Source organism: Castor canadensis, chromosome 11 (assembly GCF_047511655.1).
Source record: "Castor canadensis chromosome 11, mCasCan1.hap1v2, whole genome shotgun sequence".
NCBI classification, from domain to species: Eukaryota; Metazoa; Chordata; class Mammalia; order Rodentia; family Castoridae; genus Castor; species Castor canadensis.
Genome location: NC_133396.1, coordinates 35,152,496 through 35,176,534, shown reverse-complemented (window position 1 = coordinate 35,176,534; position 24,039 = coordinate 35,152,496). Strand labels below are relative to the sequence as shown.

General features: G+C 35.5%; 1 protein-coding gene and 1 long non-coding RNA gene across 2 annotated transcripts in view; both read right to left on the bottom strand.

Moving 5' to 3' along the window:
• Med13 (mediator complex subunit 13) overlaps nucleotides 1-24,039 on the bottom strand; it is a 97,159-nt gene that overhangs the window by 60,269 nt on the left and 12,851 nt on the right. Inside the window, exons 4-8 of the mRNA XM_020158889.2 lie at nucleotides 11,813-11,958; nucleotides 10,893-11,090; nucleotides 8,775-8,969; nucleotides 7,956-8,118; nucleotides 7,668-7,778 (exon numbers count right to left, since the gene is read on the bottom strand). Coding sequence (XP_020014478.1) covers nucleotides 7,668-7,778; nucleotides 7,956-8,118; nucleotides 8,775-8,969; nucleotides 10,893-11,090; nucleotides 11,813-11,958 — 813 coding nt within the window. The remainder of the gene's footprint in view (nucleotides 1-7,667; nucleotides 7,779-7,955; nucleotides 8,119-8,774; nucleotides 8,970-10,892; nucleotides 11,091-11,812; nucleotides 11,959-24,039) is intronic.
• Nucleotides 9,307-10,885, bottom strand: LOC141413768 (uncharacterized). Its single transcript, XR_012438646.1, has 2 exons — nucleotides 10,617-10,885; nucleotides 9,307-9,525 (listed from the first exon to the last, which is right to left on the bottom strand). It is a non-coding gene; the product is annotated as an uncharacterized lncRNA (long non-coding RNA).

The window sequence follows — 24,039 nt, the reverse complement described above, 5'->3', positions numbered from 1 at the left end:
GGGGTTTAATCCCAAAGTATGTAAATGTAAGTAATGTAAAGTATGGCATTAAAAAGAGAAAAATTATTCACTACATTAACAATAACAAACTGTATTACCTCAATAAATAAAGCAAAACATACAAGACTGAACACTTATTCACATAAATGACTCAGCAAGCAAGTACAGAAGAGAACTTGCTCAATCAATGTGATAAGAATATTTGTGAAAAATAGTAACTAATTATCTTATTTAATGATGGAAGACTGAATAACTTCTCCCTAGATAAAAGTAAGAATACTAACTCAAACCATCTCTAGTTAACATCTGATTTAAGTAGCCAATGCAACCAGACAAGAAAAAGATACCAGCTTTCAAAGCAAGAGAGAACTGTCTTTATTCATAGTCAACATTATTTAGAAACTATGTAATACAAAGGTTGAAGTGAACACCACCTAGCCAATCTTAACATAATTACAAGTAGGACAACCAGACATTGTCTCTCTTCTCATGTGACGTAATACAAAGCAATATAGCAGTCTATTAAGTATTCTTGCCAAAAATACTGAATTTGAATTTAACCTAATCTTTTTAGAACATCAGTGTCCAAAAGAACTTTCTACAATGATAAAAATGTTCTTTATGTGGTTCTTGAGCACTTAAAATATAGCTAGCACAATTTTTATAAATCTAACCACTTTAAATAACACTAGTGGTCACAAATAACAGTATCAGTCAGCACAGCTCTAGGAGCTATCTGCTGTTTACATAAATGCAAGAGATAAAGGAAAAAGTTAAGTGACACTAAAAGAACATGACAGAAAATGGGGAAAAAAAAACATGACAAGTTAAATAAGAATTCAGAACTTGGGATATTATGTTTAAGACAAATGACCTAGTCTCTCCAACGATGTCAATGCCATAATAAGAGGGCAGGAGACTACAGAAAAGACTTTAAAAAACTGAATTATGTGTAACTTATCTCTATACTAGCCAAACAACCACCTAAAAAAAATGACAAATCTGAACAAAGCCATCATGATACCAAGCAACTACTATTCATTTTGTAAGGTATAACAACAGCATTAAAGTTAGGTAAGAAAATAATGAGGCTAGGGGTACAGCTCAGTGGTAGAACACTTGCCTAGCATGTGTGAGGGCCTGGGTTTGATCCCCAGCATTGCAAAACTAGAAAAATATTCACATTTTAAGGATCTATATAAAAAAAGACAATAGAAATGAAATGACATTTAAGATTTGCTTTAAATCTTCAGTAAGAGGGGTTGGGGATATTGCTCCATAGTACAGCACTTGTCTAACAATAAAAAAAATTCTTCAGGAACAATGTAGTATAGGGGACTGGCTGAATACATTATCACATATTCATAAGGTAGAACATTAAAAACTTTACAGAGCATGACTCCATCTGTGTGGGAAGAAAGTAGACATGCAGACCTACATAATATGTGAGGGGAAATCTGTAATGTTTTACTTTTATAATCTTGAGTTTTTAAGACAAGCACAAATTACTTTTAACAAAGGAATCTTTCATTTTAAAAAGCAGGTTCTACACAATGTAAGAATATCCCCTTCTCTTATTGCTTCTTTCTGAACACTTTCAAGGAGAAGGACCACATTATCTAATAAGGAAATGTATCCCCATGGTCATTCAGCTCCAACTGTTAGGGGGTTTTGATCTGTTTCTGAGACAGGGTCTCACTATGTAACCTAGAGTGGCCTCAAACTCAAGATCCTCCTGCCTCAGCCTCTCAAATGCTATGATCTACAGGTGTTCGCCATCACACCCAGTTTATAAGGTAACTTCTTGGGCTGAACAGAAATGCCTTTTCTGTATCTTCCAACCAACAGACCTACTACTAACTACTTCTAAAAGATAAGATGTCCAGTAATGTTAGCCACACGTTACTGGGAGCTATTAGACACTCAAAATGTTGCATGGAACCTCAATCCTGCTGCCTCCCGAGTAGCTAAGATTTCAGGTGTGGCAAGTGGTACCTGGCTCAAAGACATGTTATTAAAAAAAAAAAAAAGCCAAATACTGTTAATAATTTATACTGACTATATGTGAAAATAACTGTATTTTAGATTAATCAAGCTCAAGGGAATATATTAAAATTTAAAAAGAGCTCACCAGTCACAGAAAAGATCAAGATGAAGCAAGCATAGTAAGTGATTATAGATGGTTAACAAATATAAATTCAGACTGAAGGAGTGGCTCAAGGGTTAAGAGTACCTGCCTAGCAAGCTGAGGCCCTGAGTTCAAACCCCACTTCTGCCAAATAAATAAACAGGAATTCATTGTCTGAATCTTTTATTTTTTTGTGTATGTTTGAAATTTTCCCTAAAAGAATAAGGAGAAACTGAAATACTAAAAAAAAGTAACACGGAAGCTAAGGGAATCAAGGTTCTGATTAACTTAAGACTTTACGTGCTTAATTCAATCAACAAAAGAATGAAAATGGAACATCAAACTTCTAAGGCAATGTAAGGGAGGGGAAAAAAAGTATCAAGAGCAGTAGGAGGAAAGAGCAAGGAAAGCAAAAAAAGAAAAAAAAATTGCCATGTCATTTGTTTTTTAAATACTTCCATGTCTGTGATAGTGATTCAAAACCATGTTCCATGGACCCTTTCAAGGGTTTGAATCTCCTTCCTCCCCAATGCTCCCTTGCTGAGACAGAGTCTAGTTAGCTCAGGATGGACTGTAACTCACTATATAGCCAAGGCTGGTCTCAAACTCCCAGTCCTCCTGCCTCAGCACCCCATGTGGTAGAAATACAACCTATACCACCATGCCCACCTTAAACTATTTTCGTAATAGTGCCAAGATATTTTTTTTTCATTATGTTGACAACTGTAACAGTACAAAAGCAAGGGACACTGAACTAAAACACAAATGGTCATGTTAATCCTTTCAAACTTTGACTTTTAGCAGACCTACTTATTAGGTTTTCAAAGATTAACAAAGTGACTTTGTCATTTTAAGGAAGAACTGATAAAATCTGAGCTTTCAAGAAAGATTTACAGTGCTGGCAGAATGGCTCAAATGGAAGAAAGATTTAGAATTTTGGAAAATTGTATCTGCCACAGTGAGCTTGACAGTTTTATGTTTAAATACTTTCCTGATAAGATGTAAGTGAATGAAAAAATTTAGTATTTAATAAAATGTACCAACATTCAGAAGATCTGCATACTTTATTAAATTGATGTTTTCCAGAAAACTAATGTGCGATGTTACAAAATTTTGTGTAAGTAAAAGATCCATTTAGTCATTGAGTATAAGAATTTCATTAATGTGGCTTCACACACCACACTGCAGCTAACTTTTAAGAAACTAGCACTTGTCAAATTTCAGTGCAATATAAAAGAATACTTATTATCTGAAAGTTATTATAATACTCAACTCCTCCTTTTTCCAACTGAATAGCTATGTGGGGCTAGATTTTCTTCATATGCCTAACCATAACAATATACAGAAACAAGTTAAATGTAGAAGCAGATATGAGAATCCAGTGATCTTATAATGTTTACAATTAAAAATCCATTAAAACTGTAAAACAATGCCACACAACTTTTTGTTTTAGAAAATACAGTTGATGCTAAGAGCTTTGAATGTAGCTCAGCATTTGCCTACCATGCACAAGGCCTTGGGTTTGATCCCCAACACCCCAAAAAAAAAAAAGGTCAATTCCTATAAAAATATTTTACTCATGTTAACATGCCGAGTTAATAATTATTTTTAAATTGATTAAGTAATCTACTAAAATTTCTGAAAATAATAAATATAATTAGAATACTTTCAAGGAGGGGGTCGTGTGTGTTTCTGTGTGTGTGTGTGTGTGTGTGTGTGTGTGTCTGTGTGTGTGTGTCTCAGGCATCAAACCAGGGCCTCATGTGTTGCAGGCAACCACTACCTTTGAATCACACCCACGACAATTTTTGAGGGTATAAATGAGGTCTGCGGACAAAAAAATTTGAATCAATCCACTTTATGCAAGGAAAACACATGGAAGGGTAAGATCTCACTGGCAAGTAGCCAATTCTATGGAGAGGTAGTGAGATATAGGGAAAGACAGAATGATCCAGGCAAACTTTAGCTTTCTTTGTAGTTTAAATTTTTAAGAACACATTCATGCAAATTATTTGTAGGAGTAGGCAATTCTTTTTCAAATCAGTTTTTAAGAGAAACCACTGTTTTCAGTCAGGTCACTCCTGTCTTTCATGTATAGGAAACTTAGTATATACAATTGGTCACAAAAAAAAAAAAAAACAGTACTATGAGGCAACAACCAAGAAACTGCTATTAAGTTGGGGAGATCCTGTGACTTCTACTACTAAAAGGACAGTTAGATGAATTAGTTTCACCATATTCCAGTTTTGGATGTGCTACAATCATAGCAGGGAACTACTCAGCAGCATTTGGGACCATGGAGGAAGGGGCTGTTAATTAGACAGAGGAGAGCTGCAAAAAAGCAATGTGAGCTGGGCACCAATGACCCACACCTATATTCCTAGCAACTTGGGAAGCTGGGATCTGGAGGATCATGGTTTGAGGTCAGCCCCAGCAAACAATTCATAAGACGACCCCATCCACAAAATAACCAGAGCAAAAATGGACTAGAAGTGTGGCTCAAGTGATAAAGTGCCTATTTTTCAAACATGAAGAGCTGAGCTCAAACCCCAGGCACACCCCAAAAAAAAATGGAATTACTGTGGGCTTCCTCCCCACTCTCACCTTCGGTTAGTGCCTCCCATTAGCCAAATGTAGAAAGCAAAGGAGCCTAAGAAATTCAACTCCTGCATTTACAGAACAGAGTAGGGAAAGAGTAGGGACAGCTCTGAAGGAAATCCACAGGCCAACTGACATAGTCACCAGTGTGTATCCTACCTCCTGTATTACATGACAGAAGAGGATAAGCATATGTGTTGGCTCAAAAGATCTGCCCCTCTTTGAAGAATTAAATAAAGAACCAGATGTGAGTGGGAGAGAACTTGAAATACAAAATGCAATAGTAACTTCTTTTTGTTTTTAAGTAAATTATATTTACTAGAGAGAAACTGACCAAAGAAAGTCATATATATAGATTTTACAGAATTTCAGAAAATACAAAAGAAAATAATTTTCTGAAAACAAAAGTTCAGCTTGAAGAGCAAGAATTTAAATTTATGTTACTGACATGTATTTTTGACTGCTTTCCCCTAAGATCATTTTAAACAAAACAGTTAAAATCCAGATCTTTCCAAAAAAGAATAAAGCAAAAGTCTAGGTTAGGAGTCAAACTGGAAGCTTGATAAAAATGCCCACATAGGAAAAGAAAAATCTAATTTCATCTCAGCATTCTATTGGTCTTAGACCAGAGATTGGCAATTTTTCCTGTCAAGAGACTGGACGTACATATTTCAAGCCCTGGGGGCAATCAAGTCTGTGTCCCAACTATAATGTTTCAGTCAGTGATGGAACACATATACAACAGGAGTCTCACATTATATTCCTTAGTGATATCATAGATACCTTGATTTTTAGAAGACTATACTTATACTAATGAAATTGCCTACATTTCTCAGAATGTATTCCCATTAAATGCACATGACTGTATTCAACTCTGCTACTATGGGATAAAAGCACCGAGACAATGTGTAACTGAATTCATGTGGCTGTATTCCAGTAAATCTTAATTTAAAGACACAAAAATTTGGATTTCATGTAATTTTCTTATATCCCAAAATATTCTTTAACTTTTGGTGACTCTTTAAAAATATAAAAATCAACTATGTAAGTGGCTCATGCCTATAATCACAGATTCTTGGGAGGCAGAAATTGGGACAATAGGAGTTCAAGGCAAGCCCAGACAAAAAGTTAGACAGAATCTCAATCTATAAACAGGACATGGTGGCACACACCTGTTATCCTAGCCAGGAAGGAGGCCATGGGCAGGAGGAATGTAATCTAAGGTGGACCTAGACAAAAACTCAAGACCCTACCTGAAAAATAACTAAAAGCAAAAAAAGAGCTGGGGGCATGGCTCAGGTTATCACCTAGCAAGTGTGAGGTCCTGAGTTCAAATCCCTGTACTACTAAGAGATAAGTAAAAGAGGCATGGCTTAAGTGGTAGAGCACCTGCCTATCAAGAACAAAGCCCTAAAGTCAAATCCCAGTACTACCCCCCACAAACACCCAAAAAAACCAAAAATGAAATATATTGGTGTGCTGGAGGCATGGCTCAAGTAGTAGAGTGCCTACCTAGCAAGCACAAGACCCTGAGTTAAAACCCTACTACCACCATACACAAAAAATAATAATAAATAAATAAATAAAACAAAGATGTAAAACTCATTTTCAGCTCACAGGCCAAACAAAACAGGGAATGGACTTAATTTGGCCAACTGAATACAGTTTGCCAACCCCATTCTTAAATTATGTTCAAGAATAGGTGCAGTTAACTATTTTGAACTGTTAAATAGCAGAATATAATATATCCTTATTTTTTATTCTTTATTCTAACCTCTCTGATCAACAGAGGCAACATTTCAATAATGTTGCCAGACTTTATAAAAAAAAATTACATGTTAAATCCAAAGAGTCTAAGTAAGAACATTCAATTGATACAGAAACATAGGACACTTGAGAGTATGTTATTTATATTCAAACAAGTAAAGCTAATGTAAGAAAAACCTTGGCCCTAACCTGCAGGTACTCCATTCCTTTGGCTCACTTCCGTGGGAAAGAGGGGTGGCCATCTATTCGATCACAAGTCCTGGTTAGAGATGTCAAGGCCACTATTGTTTATGTGACTGTAAGAGCATATGTTCTACCTTTAATCTGCAGAATAAAATAATAAACTCGGCAATACAGTCATAAAGCCTCTGACAAATCTCATCTAAAGGCCCCCAAATATAAAATGAATACAACTGCCTAGAGAATTCACCTATAACTGCCCAAAGAATGTTACAAGAACTTAATAAAACTCAACATTGTATTTACTTAGAAAAAAAAAAAAAAAACCTGTGGAAATTTTTATATTTATATCAAATTTTTAGTATATTATAATATCACCTCTTCTACAAAAACCCTTGGGGAAATTACTTAGGCACAGTACAATCAAGAAATGATTTTCTCAAGAGACATTTGTGAGCTGGGAATGGTGGCACCCACCTGCAATCCACCACATGAGAAGCTGAGGCAGTAGGATCTCAATTTTGAGGCCAACCTGGGTTACATACATAGTGAGACCCTGCCTCAAAAAACAAAACAAAACAAAAAAAAAAAAGCACTGCTGGGGCCATCTCTTAAGCAGATCGCCTGCCTAGCAAGTGTGAATCCCTGAATTCAAACTTCAATATCACTAAAAAAGAAAAAAGTGTGCTTTTACATTATTGATACTATATATACTATCATCCAATAAAATTGTTTTTCATTTGGCTTCTAAGAAAAGCTTTCACAGTCCATCTCTGGTAACTATAAAAGAACATAAGACATGCATTTGTATGTACTTCTATAATTAGCTTCAAATTATTGAATTTTTTCTCACATTCCTTTCTTGTGAAAACAAAAAAAAAATCCTAATATATATTCATATAAACTACCCCAAACAAATGAAACCTAAATATAACAGAATAACTAGAACACACATATACAATCAGGTATCAATCAACTGGAAAAAAATACATACCTCAAACAACTGCAATTTGTTCTTTGTGTGGCTTCAACAAAGTCCCAGGATGCTATTTTATCAGCTATCTGTTCTTCACACAGGCTACCTGATGAAGCAGAATACTTCCTCCTAAAATTTGAAATTTCAAAATTCTTTAGAATCAATACAATTTTCTCTTAAAGTTGAATTGAGTATTAAAATGGATTTTTAAAAATGTTTTTAAAATTAAAGTCATATAAATGACTACCTCCTAATCATAAGTAATTAGCAACATGCAATTTTAAACTTCGAAATAAAAATACATACTTGTTCTGTGCTCTGTTCATATTGCATTCTTGCCAAACTCTATCCACCACATGATTTGCTAATTTTCTGGGTATTTTCCCACCATGGTGGCTAGTACTATCAGTATTGAAGCCATCCGATACTGAGGAAAATTTGACCCACTTTTGAGCAGACTGAGGATCAACTGAAAACAAACAAGAATCAGCTGTAGGAGAATAAAGGTAGCTTTAAAGTAATATTTGGGATAAAACTTCCTCTGGCTATCTGGTAAGATTCTTTATATCTTTAGGCAAAAAGCGTGTTACTTTACATACAGAAAGCAAAAAATTTGAACAGGGAATATAAACTGGATGGTAGTTGTGTCAATGATGATTTTATGACATGGAGGATCAAACAAAAGTTTTCAAGGCTGGATGGAGTATCAGCTCAATGGTAGAATACTTGTCTACCATTCAAAAGACCCTGGGTTCGTTCCCAGCCCCACACACACACACACACACACACACACACACACACACGCACACACATACACACACAAAATATATAAATATACATGGTTTTAATTTTAGGAAATATACTATGTTGGAATGATGGGGCATCAAGGATGCAGCTTAATCTCAAATGGCTAAGAAAAAGACCACAGACAATGAATACACACATGTAGAGAGAATAATGGAATGAGTGTTAAGTTTAGGAATTTAGATAAGGAAGTTCTTTGCACTACACTTGCAACTTTTCAGTAAGTTTCAAACTACTTCAAAATAAGTTATTCTTTAAGAGCTTATGTACTCAAAATAACAGATTTACTACCAGAGCTAATGAAATGGATTAATGTAATACCTGTTTGGACTTCCTCAGGAGATGTAGGTGGTGTAAGAGTAACCGAAGATATAGCAGGATCTCTTGTGGAAGCAGGCACTTGGTGGACACCCAAGCAAGAAGCTGAACAGTGAGAGGATCCCACAGAGCTAGGAGTAGGAATGTCTGACTGAGGGACTAGAACAAAGCATGCCGGGTAGATCATTCGGACACCAGCTAAAGAAAAGAAAAAAAAAAAGATCAAGAAAATCAATTGCTTTGTGACCATAGTGGAATTAATTTCATTCAAAAGTACTGCAGGGTGTGGTAGTATATGCCTATGAAACTAACACTTGGGAAGCTGAGGCAGGAGGATTACAATCTGGAGGCCAGCCTGGCCTACACAAAATGCACGCGCGAGCCCGCCGCGCGCGCGCGCACACACACACACACGGAGAGGGGGAACACTATAATTGAAAAATGAACATAATATGCCCCTTTGGCATAAGGTATTTCTTTTGCCAAAGAAGATGGTTTCTTCTTTCTTTTTTTAAAAAAGAAACCACACAAGCTGTTAGTACTGGTTATTTTTATTGAGAAAGATTCAGAAGAAGTCAGGCACTGATGTCTCACGCCTATAATTCTAGCTACTTAGGAGGCAGCTATCAGGAGGATTTCAGTTTGAAGTCAGCCAGGGCAAATAGTTGGTGAGACCCTGTCTCAACAAAACCCATCACAAAAAAAGGGCTGGTGGAATGGCTTAAGGTGAAGACCATGAGTTCAAACCCCAGTACTGCAAAAAAAAAAAAAAAAGATTTAGAAGGCAATTTTCTTTTTTCAGTTTAACTATGAATGTGTTTGAGTTTTTAAATTTTTTTTGCACATCTGCATTGCTTTTTAATTATTACAAGTTTAAGAAAGACAATCTATACACTAGAATTATGGACCATTTTGCCCATTAAATGACTCCATTTTCAAAGTCTCATAGATGTGTTCTATATTTCTAGTTTTGTTACAACTGCTGTAGTAATAATGTGTTTACTGAAACTGAGTATTAGTTTTTTTAATTAAAAAAAAAATAGTAGGGTATGGAAGTACACACCAGTAATCCCAGCACTTGTTAGACTGAGGCAGGAAGAAGAGTTCAGGGATATCCCTGGCTACATAGTGAGTTCAAGGCCAGTCTGAGCTACATAAAACGACCTTGTGTCAAAACACAAACATACACAAAAATCCAAAACCCAAATGAGACCATCTTCATACCTAACATTTCCATTAGATTTCACTGAGCATAGTATTATAGATTCTAATCCCAATTATCTGCTCAATTATACATTCCTCATAATTCACATGTCTCTTAAGGTGGAGAATTTCACACTGTCAAACTTGGCTATGTGACTTATTCTGAAATGTAAGTGCATGCAATATGTCACATTCTAACGGAAATTTAAATGTGCTTGCAAGGTCAGTATAGCCTCTTCTACTTCTGTCTTTCTGCTATGAGATCAGCACATCCCATATATGGGTCTCCTTGCTAACCTGGGTCTTTGAATGTGAAGACGTATAGAATTAAAGCTTATTTGAAAAGAGCTAACCTAGGCAGAGCACAAAGCCAGAAGTTCTTTAAAAATATTTTCTGTTACTGGAGATGTCAGTTTTACTAAATATTCAAACACTATATAACAGAGGTTGTTAACTTTCCAACCTCCAAATATTAATTCATACACAATTATTCTTGTCCTAGCCTTAGAATGCTTCCCTCTGGACAGAATATGTTTCTCTATCCCAATGACTTTGGCTTGGTCATGTAACTAGTTTTGTCTAAGGCAATGTGAGCAGATGTAATATACACCATATTCCATCATAAGCTTTAAATACACTTACATGATTAGAGTTGGTCCCTACTATTCCTCTGTTTTCATAAGAACAGTGTGTCCCAGAAACTGGGTACTCCTGTAACCTAGATTACAGAATGAGAAAATAGATAGAGCCAAATCAAAGCCAAGCTGCAGCCCTTACGTAATGTGAGCAGGGAAATAAGAAATAATGTTTGGTGTTGAAAGCCAAAGGGGTATTAACAACTGTTTATTATTCAGTAAAATCTAACTTGTACATACAATCATACATTTTCCCCTTAGGATTAATTCTCAGAATCCATACCAACAAGAACTTCTACTGCAGCTAAAGAATCATCCTCCCAATCCATATCTTCCTGTTTTTCGTCAGACATCTCCTTCAAGCAACACGAGATAGGATAGAACTGTTTCCATTCACCAATCAATTTTTTTGTAGCTGAATCAGACATCTTGAATGCCTGTCCTGTGAGCGTGCCATTTAGTCCAAACGGGCTTAAGATAACTAGAACCCAAAGTAAACATTGAGTAACTAAAGACTGTTACACCAAATAGAATGACATTGAACAGTGTTGCAAGAAATTATGCAAGTGTAATAAAGAAAAGGAAATCCGTAATGATCATTACAGAGAAAACCAATTTATCAGAGAAAACCAATTTATTATACTTCATTATTGTGAAGACAAAATACTACATTAAGTGTATGAAAACTGTTAAAAAAATAGATTAGAATTTCAATATGAACTTGGCATATTTATATACCCTTTAATTTCTCTTGACTTCCACTAAGGAAAATCAATTTGAAGAAAAATTACATAGATAATAAATCTAAATACTTAAATGTACTGCCACATAAAATTTTAAACAAAAAGTTTAAAACTAAAATAAGAACATACTTCCAGTCCTTAAAAATCTCAACCTTATAAAAACATTTCCTCTGGAGTTCAACTATTTTCATAGTATAAATACCAATAAGTCCCCTATGGTTTATATAATCTGACACACAAGATGACCTTGAAAACATTAACACATATCTGCAATATGTTATTTAAGAGAACACATTAAAATATTAACATTCATGGTGAAGGATTTTAAAAACGGTAATTGCATAAAAAAGTTATTTTTTTTTTACTTAATACTGTGGTAATGTAAAATACCAACTTCAATAAGGATATTCTTGAAAGAACAATAAAAGATCAAACAACCTAAGCCAATAAAACAATCTACCTTGAAATGGGCTATTAGACTGTTGAGCAAGGGTGATATGCTCTTCACTGAGAAGGTATATAGGTTGATGTTGATTAATTTCCACACTGGTACAAACATTGCTGTCTCCATGCAAGAAAAAGGTGAAAGAGCAGGACAAGTGTTCACTAATAAAGAGAAAGTTACATTTTAGTGACGATTAATAGCAAAAAAAAAAAAAAAAAAATTAACTTGCTTTCTTTATTAAGTTATACCACAAAAATGCATACTCTCTTTAGCCCAGGAATTCTTCACCATCTGAAGGAAAAAGTCACTGATATGAACTAAACTTTAGCTGGAAGAAATATAATTCACAGCACTGTTTATAAATAAACAAAAAAAGTTAAAGATGAACCAGTTAAACAAGTTAGGTACCCACATATATAATTATTAGCCACAAAAAGAGATTAATGGAAAATAGTAGGCTACCAAAATAGTATGGTCTCCCTTTTATTTAGTTAAACAAAGTCTAGATTGGAGGCTGAGGATTTAGCTCAGTGGTGGAGGGCTTGGCTAGCATATACAAGGTCCAGGGTTCAATCGCCAGCATGCCAAAAAAAATTTTTTTTAATTTAAAAAGTCTAGAATGGTAATAGAATTAATGGTCACAAATTTTATTTTTGCTTATTTTCCCTTCTCTATAAGAAATAGAAATATCTTTTCTCATTACTTTTCAAAAGTACAATTTTTTGAAAGTGGGCTATGTACCAACTAATGCAATCCCCTCCCAACTAATGAAATTATTTGAACATGATGGATCTTACAGCTGAACGTATTGTACAACCAAGGATTATTGGAAACGGTACATCATATGAAATTTCAGTATAGAAAAGTCAAGTGGCAGACAAGGAAATCAAATTCCACACTAAGAACTCACTTTTTCACACATTTATCTTAAAAATCTATTTTAAAGAACCAGTAGCTTAAAATATGGTTATTAATCAATTCAAAACCTGTTGTGTATGTGTATAGCCCTCTTTAATTTTTTTTCTGGATGAGGCAGAACATAAGGAATTAAAATTAAGCTATAGTAAAAGTATGCTAGATATAGCAAAAGTAGGACAAAGTAGAAGGTTAAAAAAAGTGAAAAGTAATACAGAGTTGAGAATTTCATGTTAAATTAGAGTCAACAAAGAAGATACAAAGTTGATAGAACAAGAACTGAAGCATATTATTACTAAAGCTACAAAAAGTAACTGACAGAAGTTGGTCTGAAGGTATTGAGAGTTACCTCAACTGACTGTTCATAGTTGGTCACAGATTGAACTCTATTATACTCTTTTCCTCTTTAGCACTACTACACTTTCCTTGTCTAAAAAAGGTCAGGTGCCACCTATACTCCTACCTACTCAGGAGGCAGAGACCAGGAGGATCACAGTTCAAAGCCAGCCTGGGCAAATAGTTCACAAGACCCTATCTCGAAAAATCAGGCAAATTGTTCACAAGACCCTATCTCAAAAAACCCATCACAAAAAAAGTCTGGTGGAAAGGCTCAAGGTGAAGGCCCTGAGTTCAAGCTCCAGTACTGCAAAATAAAAAAAAATTCACAAATAAACAAAAGTAAAAAAGTTAAAAGCAGCTGACAGAAAAAGTAAAAATAAAGATGAAGCAACAAAATACATCTTATCTTTCATAGTAAGGAATCAGCAGACATTGCCTGAGGTTGACAAATCAAGGCCTATAGATAGATGTCTATCTCTGAGTTACGGTATTAACAGAAATTAAAAAACAAAACCACCTGGTTACTTCTGGGAATGGGACTGGTCTATTTGAGCAAGATTTAAAAATTAAAAAATTGAGTTCAAACCCCAGTACAGCCAAAAAAAAAGAAACTTTTTTTAAATACCATATTTTAAATGTATATTATTCTCAATCTCAATGCATTTATATATTTCATTAACCTCATTACTAAAGTATACATCCCTGTCCAAAAAGCAATTCATTAAAATTTTAATTCTAAAATAAATAAATAAATAAAAAATAAATATGACCTTCTATTATACCTGAATTGTATCGAAATTACTTTTAAGTCTTCAAAAATTGCAAATTCTGAGCTGGAGGTGTGGCTCAAGTAGTAGAGCACCTGCCTCACAAGAATAAAACCCTGAGCTCAAACCCCAGTACCACAAAGAAAAAACAAAACAAAAAACCAAAACAGTGAATTGTATCCATTACTCAGTGATTATTACAGCTTTTTATCACAGTAATTTTTTGTTGTTGTTTGTTTGAGATAGGGTCTCGCTATATAGCCCATGCTGGCCTCAAAGTCAAGATCTTCCTATCACACCCTCCTGAGCGCTACCCAGCTTCTATATGTCTTTTAAGTTCTGAATAACTGTTAGAATTTTCTGAGTTATCTTCCTGCCTCACATAACGCCAGTGATCTTTCTGAAAATTGTGACCATAAAGCTAGAAAGCTTGAAATTATTCAGTGGTCGACCAACACCTTTAGGACTAAATCCAAAAACCTCAGCAAAACATTTTAGGCCCTTGGGAATCTGATCTTTGCCAAATTCTCTAAACAAAGAGACAGTTTTTGTTTCTTTCTTTATAGGAAGACTGGGAGGTGATAAACACAGATACTTAACCCACCAAGAGTTCCTTTTTTATTTGCCATAAGCTTATCCCTACATCTTAATCTCTAAAAAAGCAGTTCTTTTAACTCCAAGCTGAGTTATAAATGCCTTAGAAGGAATTAAAACTTCAATTTGTAAGACTGAGTTATTGGCCCCAATTTTTCACCTCCTCTCCTTTAAAAAATTGATTTAAAAAAAAACATATCTACCATCACAACCATTAGTAATTATACTCCTCAGTACTGTTAAATATTCACATTGCTATCAAATACAATAAATACTCCAAAACTTTTTCATCCTGCAAATCTGAATTATATACACTTTGAACAACTCCCATCTACATCTCCTCAGCCCCTGGTAAATACCATTCTACTGTCTTCCTACGAAATTTAATATATTTTAATTTAATGTAAGTGGAATCATACAATTTTTTTTATAATTGGTTAATTTCATTTAGTATGATGTTCCCTTATATACATTGCCTTCTCTCTTTGTATCTCTTTGATGAATGAAAGTTTTTTAAGTATGATGTCCGATCTGTCTAATTTTGCTTTTGCTGCCTGTGCTTTTTTTGTTCTCATCCAAGAAATCACTGCTAAGTACTATATAATTAAGCTTTTTCCTATTTTTCTTCTAGGAGGTTTGTAACAGACTTAGGCTATAATCTATTTTTCGTAAGTTTTTATTCATAAATGTTAAGGGTTTAAATTCATTCTTTTGTATGTGAATATCCAGTTTTTTCCAACATCACTGTTGAAGAGTATCTTGGCCCTCTTGTCAAAGATCATTTGATCATATGTATAAGAGTTTATTTCTAGGCCCTCCATTTGGTCTATTTGTCTGTTTTTATGATAGTAACACAGTGTTTTGATTACTGTAGCTTTTTAATATGTTTTGTTCATTCTTCTCTTTATCCACACTGTTAGGAGGAGCTAAAAAGTCACACCAACTAGATGGAAAACACACTTACCCAAACCTTGACCGTAGGCTGATTTTGTGACTTGCTTCTGCCAAGTAGCTGCTTTAAAAATGCTTATAAAATTCAGCCTGCCCATCAGTGTTTCTATCATCATTATAAAAACATGCCCTGCCAGACACCGGTGGCTCATGCCTATAATTCTAGCTTCTCAGAGGCAGAGATTAGGACTTGAAGCCAGCCCCATCAAATAGTTCAAGACCCTACCTCGAAAAAACCTTCACAAAAAAACGGTGCAGGCCCTATACCACCAAATAAAAAAAAAAAGCCCTGGCTGGCCCACTGGTCTTTAGAGGATAAGAAACATTCTCAACCCAATCTGAAAGTTAAGTTTAAAGCATGGCCTAGATGGCTAAATGCCAGACCCAAAGATATCCAGCAGATACATTAGTGAGGAGTGCATGTGTGTGTATTTGTGTGCAGTGGTGGTAGTATGCTGGGGATCAAACCTCAAACCCAGACCCTTGTACCTGCTAGGCAAGTACTCCCTACTAAGCTACATCTCCAACTCACAACTTTTTTTTTTTTTTGGTGGGGGGAAGGGGAAGTGGCATGAAATGAGAATTAAATGTTCAAATTATTCAAATTATTTGAAAGGCAATTATTGAAAAAGCTCATGAGACACAGTAATATTTTCATTTCATCAGCTTTAATAAAGACCAAATATTTAACTAGTTAAAAAATAACTGCTTATTCTTTTTTTTTTTTTTTTTTTTTTTTTTTTTTTTTTTAGCAGCACTGGGGTTTGAGATCAAGGCCTCACACTTGCTAGAACTTTCAGAAGTTGAAAAGGAAAATGTTTCTCAACAAATCAATGGTCTGATCACTGTAACAAAGCCTCAGGGAACAGTCCCAATCAGGAGTGTAACTCTAAAGCTGAACATGGTGGTACAAGCCTGTAATTCCAGCACTGGGAAGACTGAGGCAGAGGATGATCCCAAGTTGGAGGCCAGCCTGGGCTCTATTAGTAGTAGTAAGACCACCTCAAAAAGTAAATAAATAAATAAATAAATTTTAAACTTTTGAAAAAACAGAGCATGACTCTGAGCTGGGGAGTGGTAGAGTGGGAGGCCTGACGTTTGACCCCTCCACATTGGGAAAAAAACAAAAAAAGGTGTGACCATAATACCCCATTAAGAATATCAATTACAGCCACGTCTGTAATTCTAGTACTTGGGAAGGTGAGACAGAATGATCATAAGTTCAAGGCCAGACTGGATTATATAGTGAGACCCTGTCTCAAAAAAAGTAAAATAAAATACCACTAAATATGATTATTGGTAACAGCTGAAACATTGTTTGGTTTCTTTTCCATTACTTTTAAGCATCAGTGCATTTTATTTCTCAATAAAGTATCTAATGTAAACACAACATACATAGTAATTTTGTTACTATATATAGGAATGCATATATAGCTGCATTTGTGCTTTTCTCCTAAGTGCCTTTTTCTGACACAATTCTGTAATTAAGGCTGAGTTACAGAGCATATAAATACATCATAATAGTGATTTCTAAACACTATTTTTATCTTAACAAACAACAAATGTTTAGTTTCTGAAAGGGATATGCCCATCATGCACTTATGTTTTGATGTAACATATTATGCCTGGACTAAATAGTAAGACCCTAGCAAAAACCAATGTTCAAAGTTTTTTTCCTCTCTTAACTATAAAAATGGAATGAGAGTCTGTAGACAGTATATTAAATCATTAAAAAATATATGAAAAATCAGTATCAAACCAGCTAGAATGACTGTATTTTTCAGTATTATAAGCACTTTACAGGTGGCAATTTTAGAACACTAAAAGATGCCTTGGTAAAGGAGGCAATTTTTAAATAATTTTTTACAATGTAGTCTGTAGGTGAATAAATATTTTAAAAGGGAATAGTAACTAAAAATACATATGCCAAAGATTATTAAGGAAGAGACTCAGCAAGAAAATGTATTATGCAAAGAAACTATAATTTTATTAATTTTAGGGATCAAGTAAGCATGCTTTAGAAATGATTATGAAAACTGCATGCTTACAAAGTGAAAAACTTGTGAATGTGACCTATAAATACTTCCAAGAATATTTTCAAGTATAAGTAACAACCTAAAACAGTTTCACGTTCTTTAGCTTTAAAAGACAAAGAGACTAGGAGATGTGACTTTTATATCCTCATATCTACTGCTCCTTTAATCAGTTTAGTTCTTTTTTTTTTTTTTTTTCTTTCCTGGTGGTACTCACATTTGTTAGGTAGGTGCCCTACCACTTGAGTTTCTCTACCAGCCCTTTTCATGCTGGGTATTTTTGAGAAAGGGTCCCACTTTTTTTTTTTTTTTTTTGGCCCAGTGTGGCTTTGAACCACAATCCTCCTGATCTCTGCCTCCCAATAGCTAAGATTACAGGCACCAGCTTAGTTCTTTAATATACTTTCAACTCTGTATTTCATTTTATAAAAGAAATATTAAATAAGAGAATAAAAATAAATCAAAATGGATTTTCTCATGACAAAAAAATATGCTAAAGAAACACAAAACTATTTCCCTGTATAGAGTATTGTTAATACTAAACTGTAGAAATACATAGCTAGGCAGGATGGAGCACATCTATAATCCTAGTTACTCAGGAGGCTGAGACAAGAAGATCTTGAGTTTGAGGCTAGCCCGGACTACATACAAAGACCTCACCACCCTCACCCGCCCCCCCCCCCCCAAAATAAGGGCTGTCAGGATGACTGAGTAAGCCACCAAACTCAAAGAATCAAAACAAACAAAAAAACCAAAGTTAGTGCTTTGAATACCAAGAGTTTAATATATATATACTACACTATGAGGTATCACATCTATTTTTAGCATTTGTGTTAGGATACTATACAAAGATGATCTCCCATTTTACTAGTGAGGAATTTGAGGCACAAAGAGGTTAAAGGACTTGTCTTAAAGTCACAAAATTAGGGCTGGATATAGTCCAGTAGTAGACCGCTTGCCTAGTGTGCAGTGAGGCCCTGTGTTTGACAGCCAGCTCCACAAAAAGAAATTTTAAAAAAAATCATAAAACTAGTTAAAGGAAATGTTGAGTTACAACCTTAACCATTCTAACAAACAATTAAAAACTAGGCAAAGGACTTAGATTCCTCAGAAATAACATATAAATGGCCAATAAAAAATTATGCAGTATTACTAATTGTGCAATATTACTAATTTTGTTACTAATTTATTCAATATTACTATTTCCTTAGGGAAATGCAAACCAAAAATCCATGGTGGCTGATGCCCCATAACATGGGCTACTCCAGAGCAGAGATCAGGGCTACTTCGAGTCAAGGCCAGCCTGGGCAAAAAGTTAGCAAGACCCCCATCCATCTCAACATAAAAAGTTAGGCACAGTGGTATGGTCCTGTAATCTCAGCTATACCACAGAAGAACCACAGTCCAGGCCAGCCCAGGCAAAAATGTGAGACCCTATCTTAAAAATAAAGTAAAAAGGGTTCAAGTTGGTGTATCATCTGCCTAGCAACCAGAAGGCATTGAGTTCAATGCCAGTACCAGAAAACACACACACACACAGTAAAATTCTACTTCATACCCACAAAGGTGGCTATTAAGAATAAATAAAAACTAAGTAACAATTGATGAGGATGTACAGAAATTCATACTCTCCTATACTGCTGATGGGAGTGTAAAATAGTGCAGTTACTGTGGAAAATAGTATGAATTACCAGGAGACCTGGCAGTTTTACTTCTAAATATGTACCCAAAAGAATGAAGCAGGACCTGAAGAGATGTTTGCATACTAGTGTACAAAGGAGCAGTAGTCATGATAGCCAAAAGGTGGAACTGACCCAAATGCTCATGGAAAAATGATGGATACACAAAATATGGTACATACACATAATAGAATATTATTAAGTCTTCAAAAAAAAAAGAAAGAAATTCCATCACCTGTGTCAACATAGTGAACCTTGAAGGTATTATGCCAAACAAAATAAGCCAGACACAAAAGGACAAATATTATATAACTCCACTTACATGAGGGTACATGAAATAATCGATTTCACAGAGATAGAAAAAGAAAAGTGGATTACCAGGGACTGAGAGGGTGAGACAAATAAGGGTTATTGTTTTATGGGTAGACTTTCAATTAGGGATCCACTGCCTTTTAAAAAAAAACCTTGACCAACTTCTTTAATAAAACATCAAAAATACTTTTTAAGTATAAATGAGAAAGCTGTGGCATAAACAACACATTTAATGATAGAACTGTCCTATACCTACCTTGCCCAATACAATAAGTCATTACCATATAATAAGCACTTGAAATGTGGCTTATAAAATTGAGGAATTGAATTTATTTTATCTTATTTCAATTAAATGCATTTAAATAGCCACACATGACTAATGGCTACTACAATGAGCATTATAGGTCTAAAATATCTTTTAAGGCAAAACATGGTAAATCACTCCCATAATCCCAGCTACTCCTGAGGCAAAGATCAGGAGGACCAAGGTTTGAGGCCAGACCAGGCAAAAAGCTGCCTCCTCCTTGTGTCCCTCCTTTGCTTCCCAACTTGTCATCCATTCCCCACCTTAATCCCCCCAGCCTCAAATGCCTTTTATAGGCCATTTCCATGGAGGAAAAGGAATCCTATCGTATTCCACTATCCAGAACCTCTGATGACCTAGGTGATCACCCACTTCCAGCTGACACTGAGGACTATATCCATGTAAGAATTCAATAAAGAGGTCATTCTTATTCTCTCTCTCTAGAGATGACCAGCTTTCAGTCTACTGCAAGTGTATTCCTTTCCTAATAAACTTTACTATTACTTTCATTATGGAAAAAAAAACCTCAACCAAACAGCAGGAAGACCCTTAAGACTATCCAAGGATTGCTGATGATTATGATAAAAGAAACTAGTAAAGGCATTTAAGAAGTACCTGCAATGGTTCTGTAATTGAGCATCCAGAATATGAAAAAGTAACTTAGCTACAGTACAAGAACATAGGCCAGTTTCTGGTAGAAACTGGACTGGCTAAGGACAAACAGTTGAAGGTTCATGGGTTTTAAAGTGGTTATGGCTCTCTGAAGCTTAAGTGAGGATTTCTTGCAATGAGTAGAATTTCCTTTCTGTCCCAAGTTTAAAAACCTCATAGTTTATATAATATTAACCACTTGGGTCTGCTTTTAACTTGAACTAATGTTAACTCCTTCATGCAATGAACTAGAAAGAGCCATGACACACACAAAAAAAAGCACACGATGTTTCTATTAACACTCAACTAATAAAACACAATGAGCCAGCATGATGGCAAACTCCTGTAATCCCAGCACTAGAAAGGCTGAGGTGGGAAAATTTTGAGTTCAAGGCCAGCCTGAGCTATGGAGGAAGACCATGTCTCAAACAATTAAAATTAAAAAACAATTTTTAATTAACCTCCCCCTCCTAAATGGGTCAGCCAATGGAAAAACACTAATGCTCAATTATTTGGTTAAATAATAAGTAGAATCTATGTGACTCAGAAATTCCAATTAAAAGTAGTATTCCCAATTAATTAGCAGCCCATTAGGGGAGTTTTTCATAATGAGAAATAAAGGTATTTCCAGTACCTTGCAAAACTGAATGAACATACTCATTTTCTTCTACCCACTCATGAAACCTCCACACAGACAGTAAAGGGCAGGAAGAGACAGAAGAGAGTGGCAGAAATGACAGCAAGAGACAGACATAAAATCTGAGGATCCAGCAAGCAAAGGCAAAAACCGTAACTGACTTAATAAATACAGTGTAAGGGGATGAAGCCAAGATACAAACTACACCAAACCGCAGAAACCCAGAAATAATCAGAAACTGAAGGCATTGGTTTATCTCTGAAGGCAGGTGTACATGTGTAAGTGAAAAACAAAAGGAATCAAACTTTAAAAAATAAGCTGGTCTCCTGGATTTACTCTATAATCTTACAGATAGTCGCTCTTCACAACCTTTGAGGTTCACTCTGAACTGGCTCAAACACAGTAACTCGGAATTCAGAGATTCTCACATAACTAAGGTGATGTATTTTAAATGGACTGAGTGAAAATCTAAACATTAAGTGATCCCTTCAAACCCTCCCCCTTCCCAAATAAGGTTCCTAAAACATCCCAGTCAGGATATTTAAGTACTCCTCTGGGAAAATTAACTTCAGATGGGGAGGTAAAAAAATTCAGCGAGTAGCAGGTAAAGATGGCAGCTCTCCCTGAAAATTCACCTTAGAAAAGCCCGCAACTTAGTAAGCTGCAGGCTTCCAAAGACCTTCCAGTCAGCATTTTAGTGCCCAGAAGTCTAAGAGAAAATGACTGCTAGTCCTAGATGCTATACCTAGTCAAAACTATCAACTATAAAGGTAGAAAAGAAGATAATGCGGACACTGGGGATCTCAAAAATTACTTCCCTTGTGTCCTCCTCTCAACAAGCTATGAATGGGCAGCACCAAAATAGAAAACAAAATAAATAAATAAAAAAGGGAAAATGAGCCAGGCACTGGTGGCTTATACCTATACTCCTGGCTACTCAGGAGACAAAGATCAGGAGGATCGCAGTTCCAAGCAGCCCAGGCAAATAGTTCGAGAGACCCTATCTCGAATAAAACCCATCACAAAAAAGAAGGGCTGGTGGAGTGTCTCAAGGTGTTAGGCCCTAAGTTCAAGCCCCAGCACCGCAAAGACAGGAAAAATGAGATCCAGAAAATACAAGAATCCCACATAGACAGAAAGGCAAAGGGAATTTCCAAGATGACTATAGTGAAATATACTTACAGAACTAGTTCATATTAGAAAAGAATAAAAGAGTCCAACAGGGGTGTTAATTAACCAAAAAAGGAAAAAGGAAAGAAAGTAATAGTACACAAAGTCCTTAAAGGTAGGAAGAAGAGATTTTTACTACTGGTAGACAGTCTAGGGATAAATTATCAATAGGTAGAGAGTAAAGTTTTTTGGCTCAAGTGGCAAAGCACCTGCCTAGCAACCATGAGGCCCTGAGTTCAAACCCCAGAACCACAAAAAAAAAAAAAAAAAAAGAAAAGAAAAGAAACTGTCAAATAGGATTCACTAAAGGTTTTCTATTAAGAATCACATATTTCAGGTCATAAGTTTTTGGCTTTGCAGACCATCTGTCACTGACACAGCTATTCAACTGTGCTATAGAGTTCTGGGCATTTTTAAGGTAGGCTAGGCTAAGCTGTATTTCTGTAGATGTATTAAATGCATTTTGTTCTTTCAGTTCTGGGGAACGAACCCAGGGCCTTGCACATGCTGAGCTAGCATTTCACAACTGAGCTACAGCCTCAACCCCTAAATGCATTTTTGACTTATGATATTTTCAATTTAAAATGGGTGTAACTAGGACATAATTCTATTTTAAGTAGAGGAGCATCTAATAAAATAGAACAATTATAATTAATATACTGTAGTAAATTATATGAATAGGGTTTCTCAAAATACTGTACTTTCACAGTTTCACTTAAAGGACATACTTTATGGCTTTTCTTTGGCACATAAAATTGCCAACATCACCACTCTTGCACTTTAGGGCCATTATTAAGTAAAATAAGGGTCATCTGGACACTAAGAACATGGAAGTAGATCCAATAACCAGAGGACTACTACATGACTACAAGTGGGGAGCAAATATAGCATGGACAAAAAGATGATTCAGGTCCTGAGCAAGACACAGCAGGACCATGCAACATTTCATCATACTACAAGAAATTTTCCATTTAACATTCACAAACCATCGCTTCTCAGCCGTTTGGCTAAGATCAAGTATGATATCTTCAGACCATGGTCAACCACAGGTAACTGAAACTGGGTAAGGGAGCACGGGTTATATCAGACATTGCTAACTACCTACCCAATATCCATGTCCCCTTCTCCTATTTGCCCACCTAATATTTATTCCCCTTTTCTTCTTAAAAGACTTTTTGTTCAGAGTGGTGATGTTTCCAAATAAAGATGTCTGTTTCTCTTGGTATAGCCAAAGCATATCAAGTAGTTTCCAAAAAAGAATCTTTTCTGACCCAAATGTTACTCTTCATTTTGTCTCTTCCTTCCTCTTCCTGCCTTGAATCTTCTGTAAAATGTGAAGGTCTGATACTCACTGGGACCATGAGAATGAAAGTTAAAGATTAAAGATGACAGAGCAGAAAACTCCAGGGGACCATGAATACTTGATGACATTATTAAACAGATATACCAGTACTGAATTATCTTATCTACCTCCAGACTCTTAGCTATTGAAAAAAATCAATCCCTAAGAAAATGTGGTATCTATACACAATGGAATTTTATGCAGCCATGAAGAAGAACGAAATGTTACCATTCGCTGGTAAACGGATGGAATTGGAGAACATCATTCTGAGTGAGGTTAGCCTGGCCCAAAAGACCAAAAATCGTATGTTCTCCCTCATATGTGGACATTAGATCAAGGGCAAACACAACAATAGGATTGGACTATGAGCACATGATAAAAGCGAGAGCACACAAGTAAGGGGTGAGGATAGGTAAGACACCTAAAAAACTAGCTAGCATTTGTTGCCCTTAACGCAGAGAAACTAAAGCAGATACCTTAAAGCAACTGAGACCAATAGGAAAAGGGGAATAGGTACTAGAGAAAAGGTTAGATCAAAAAGAATTAAC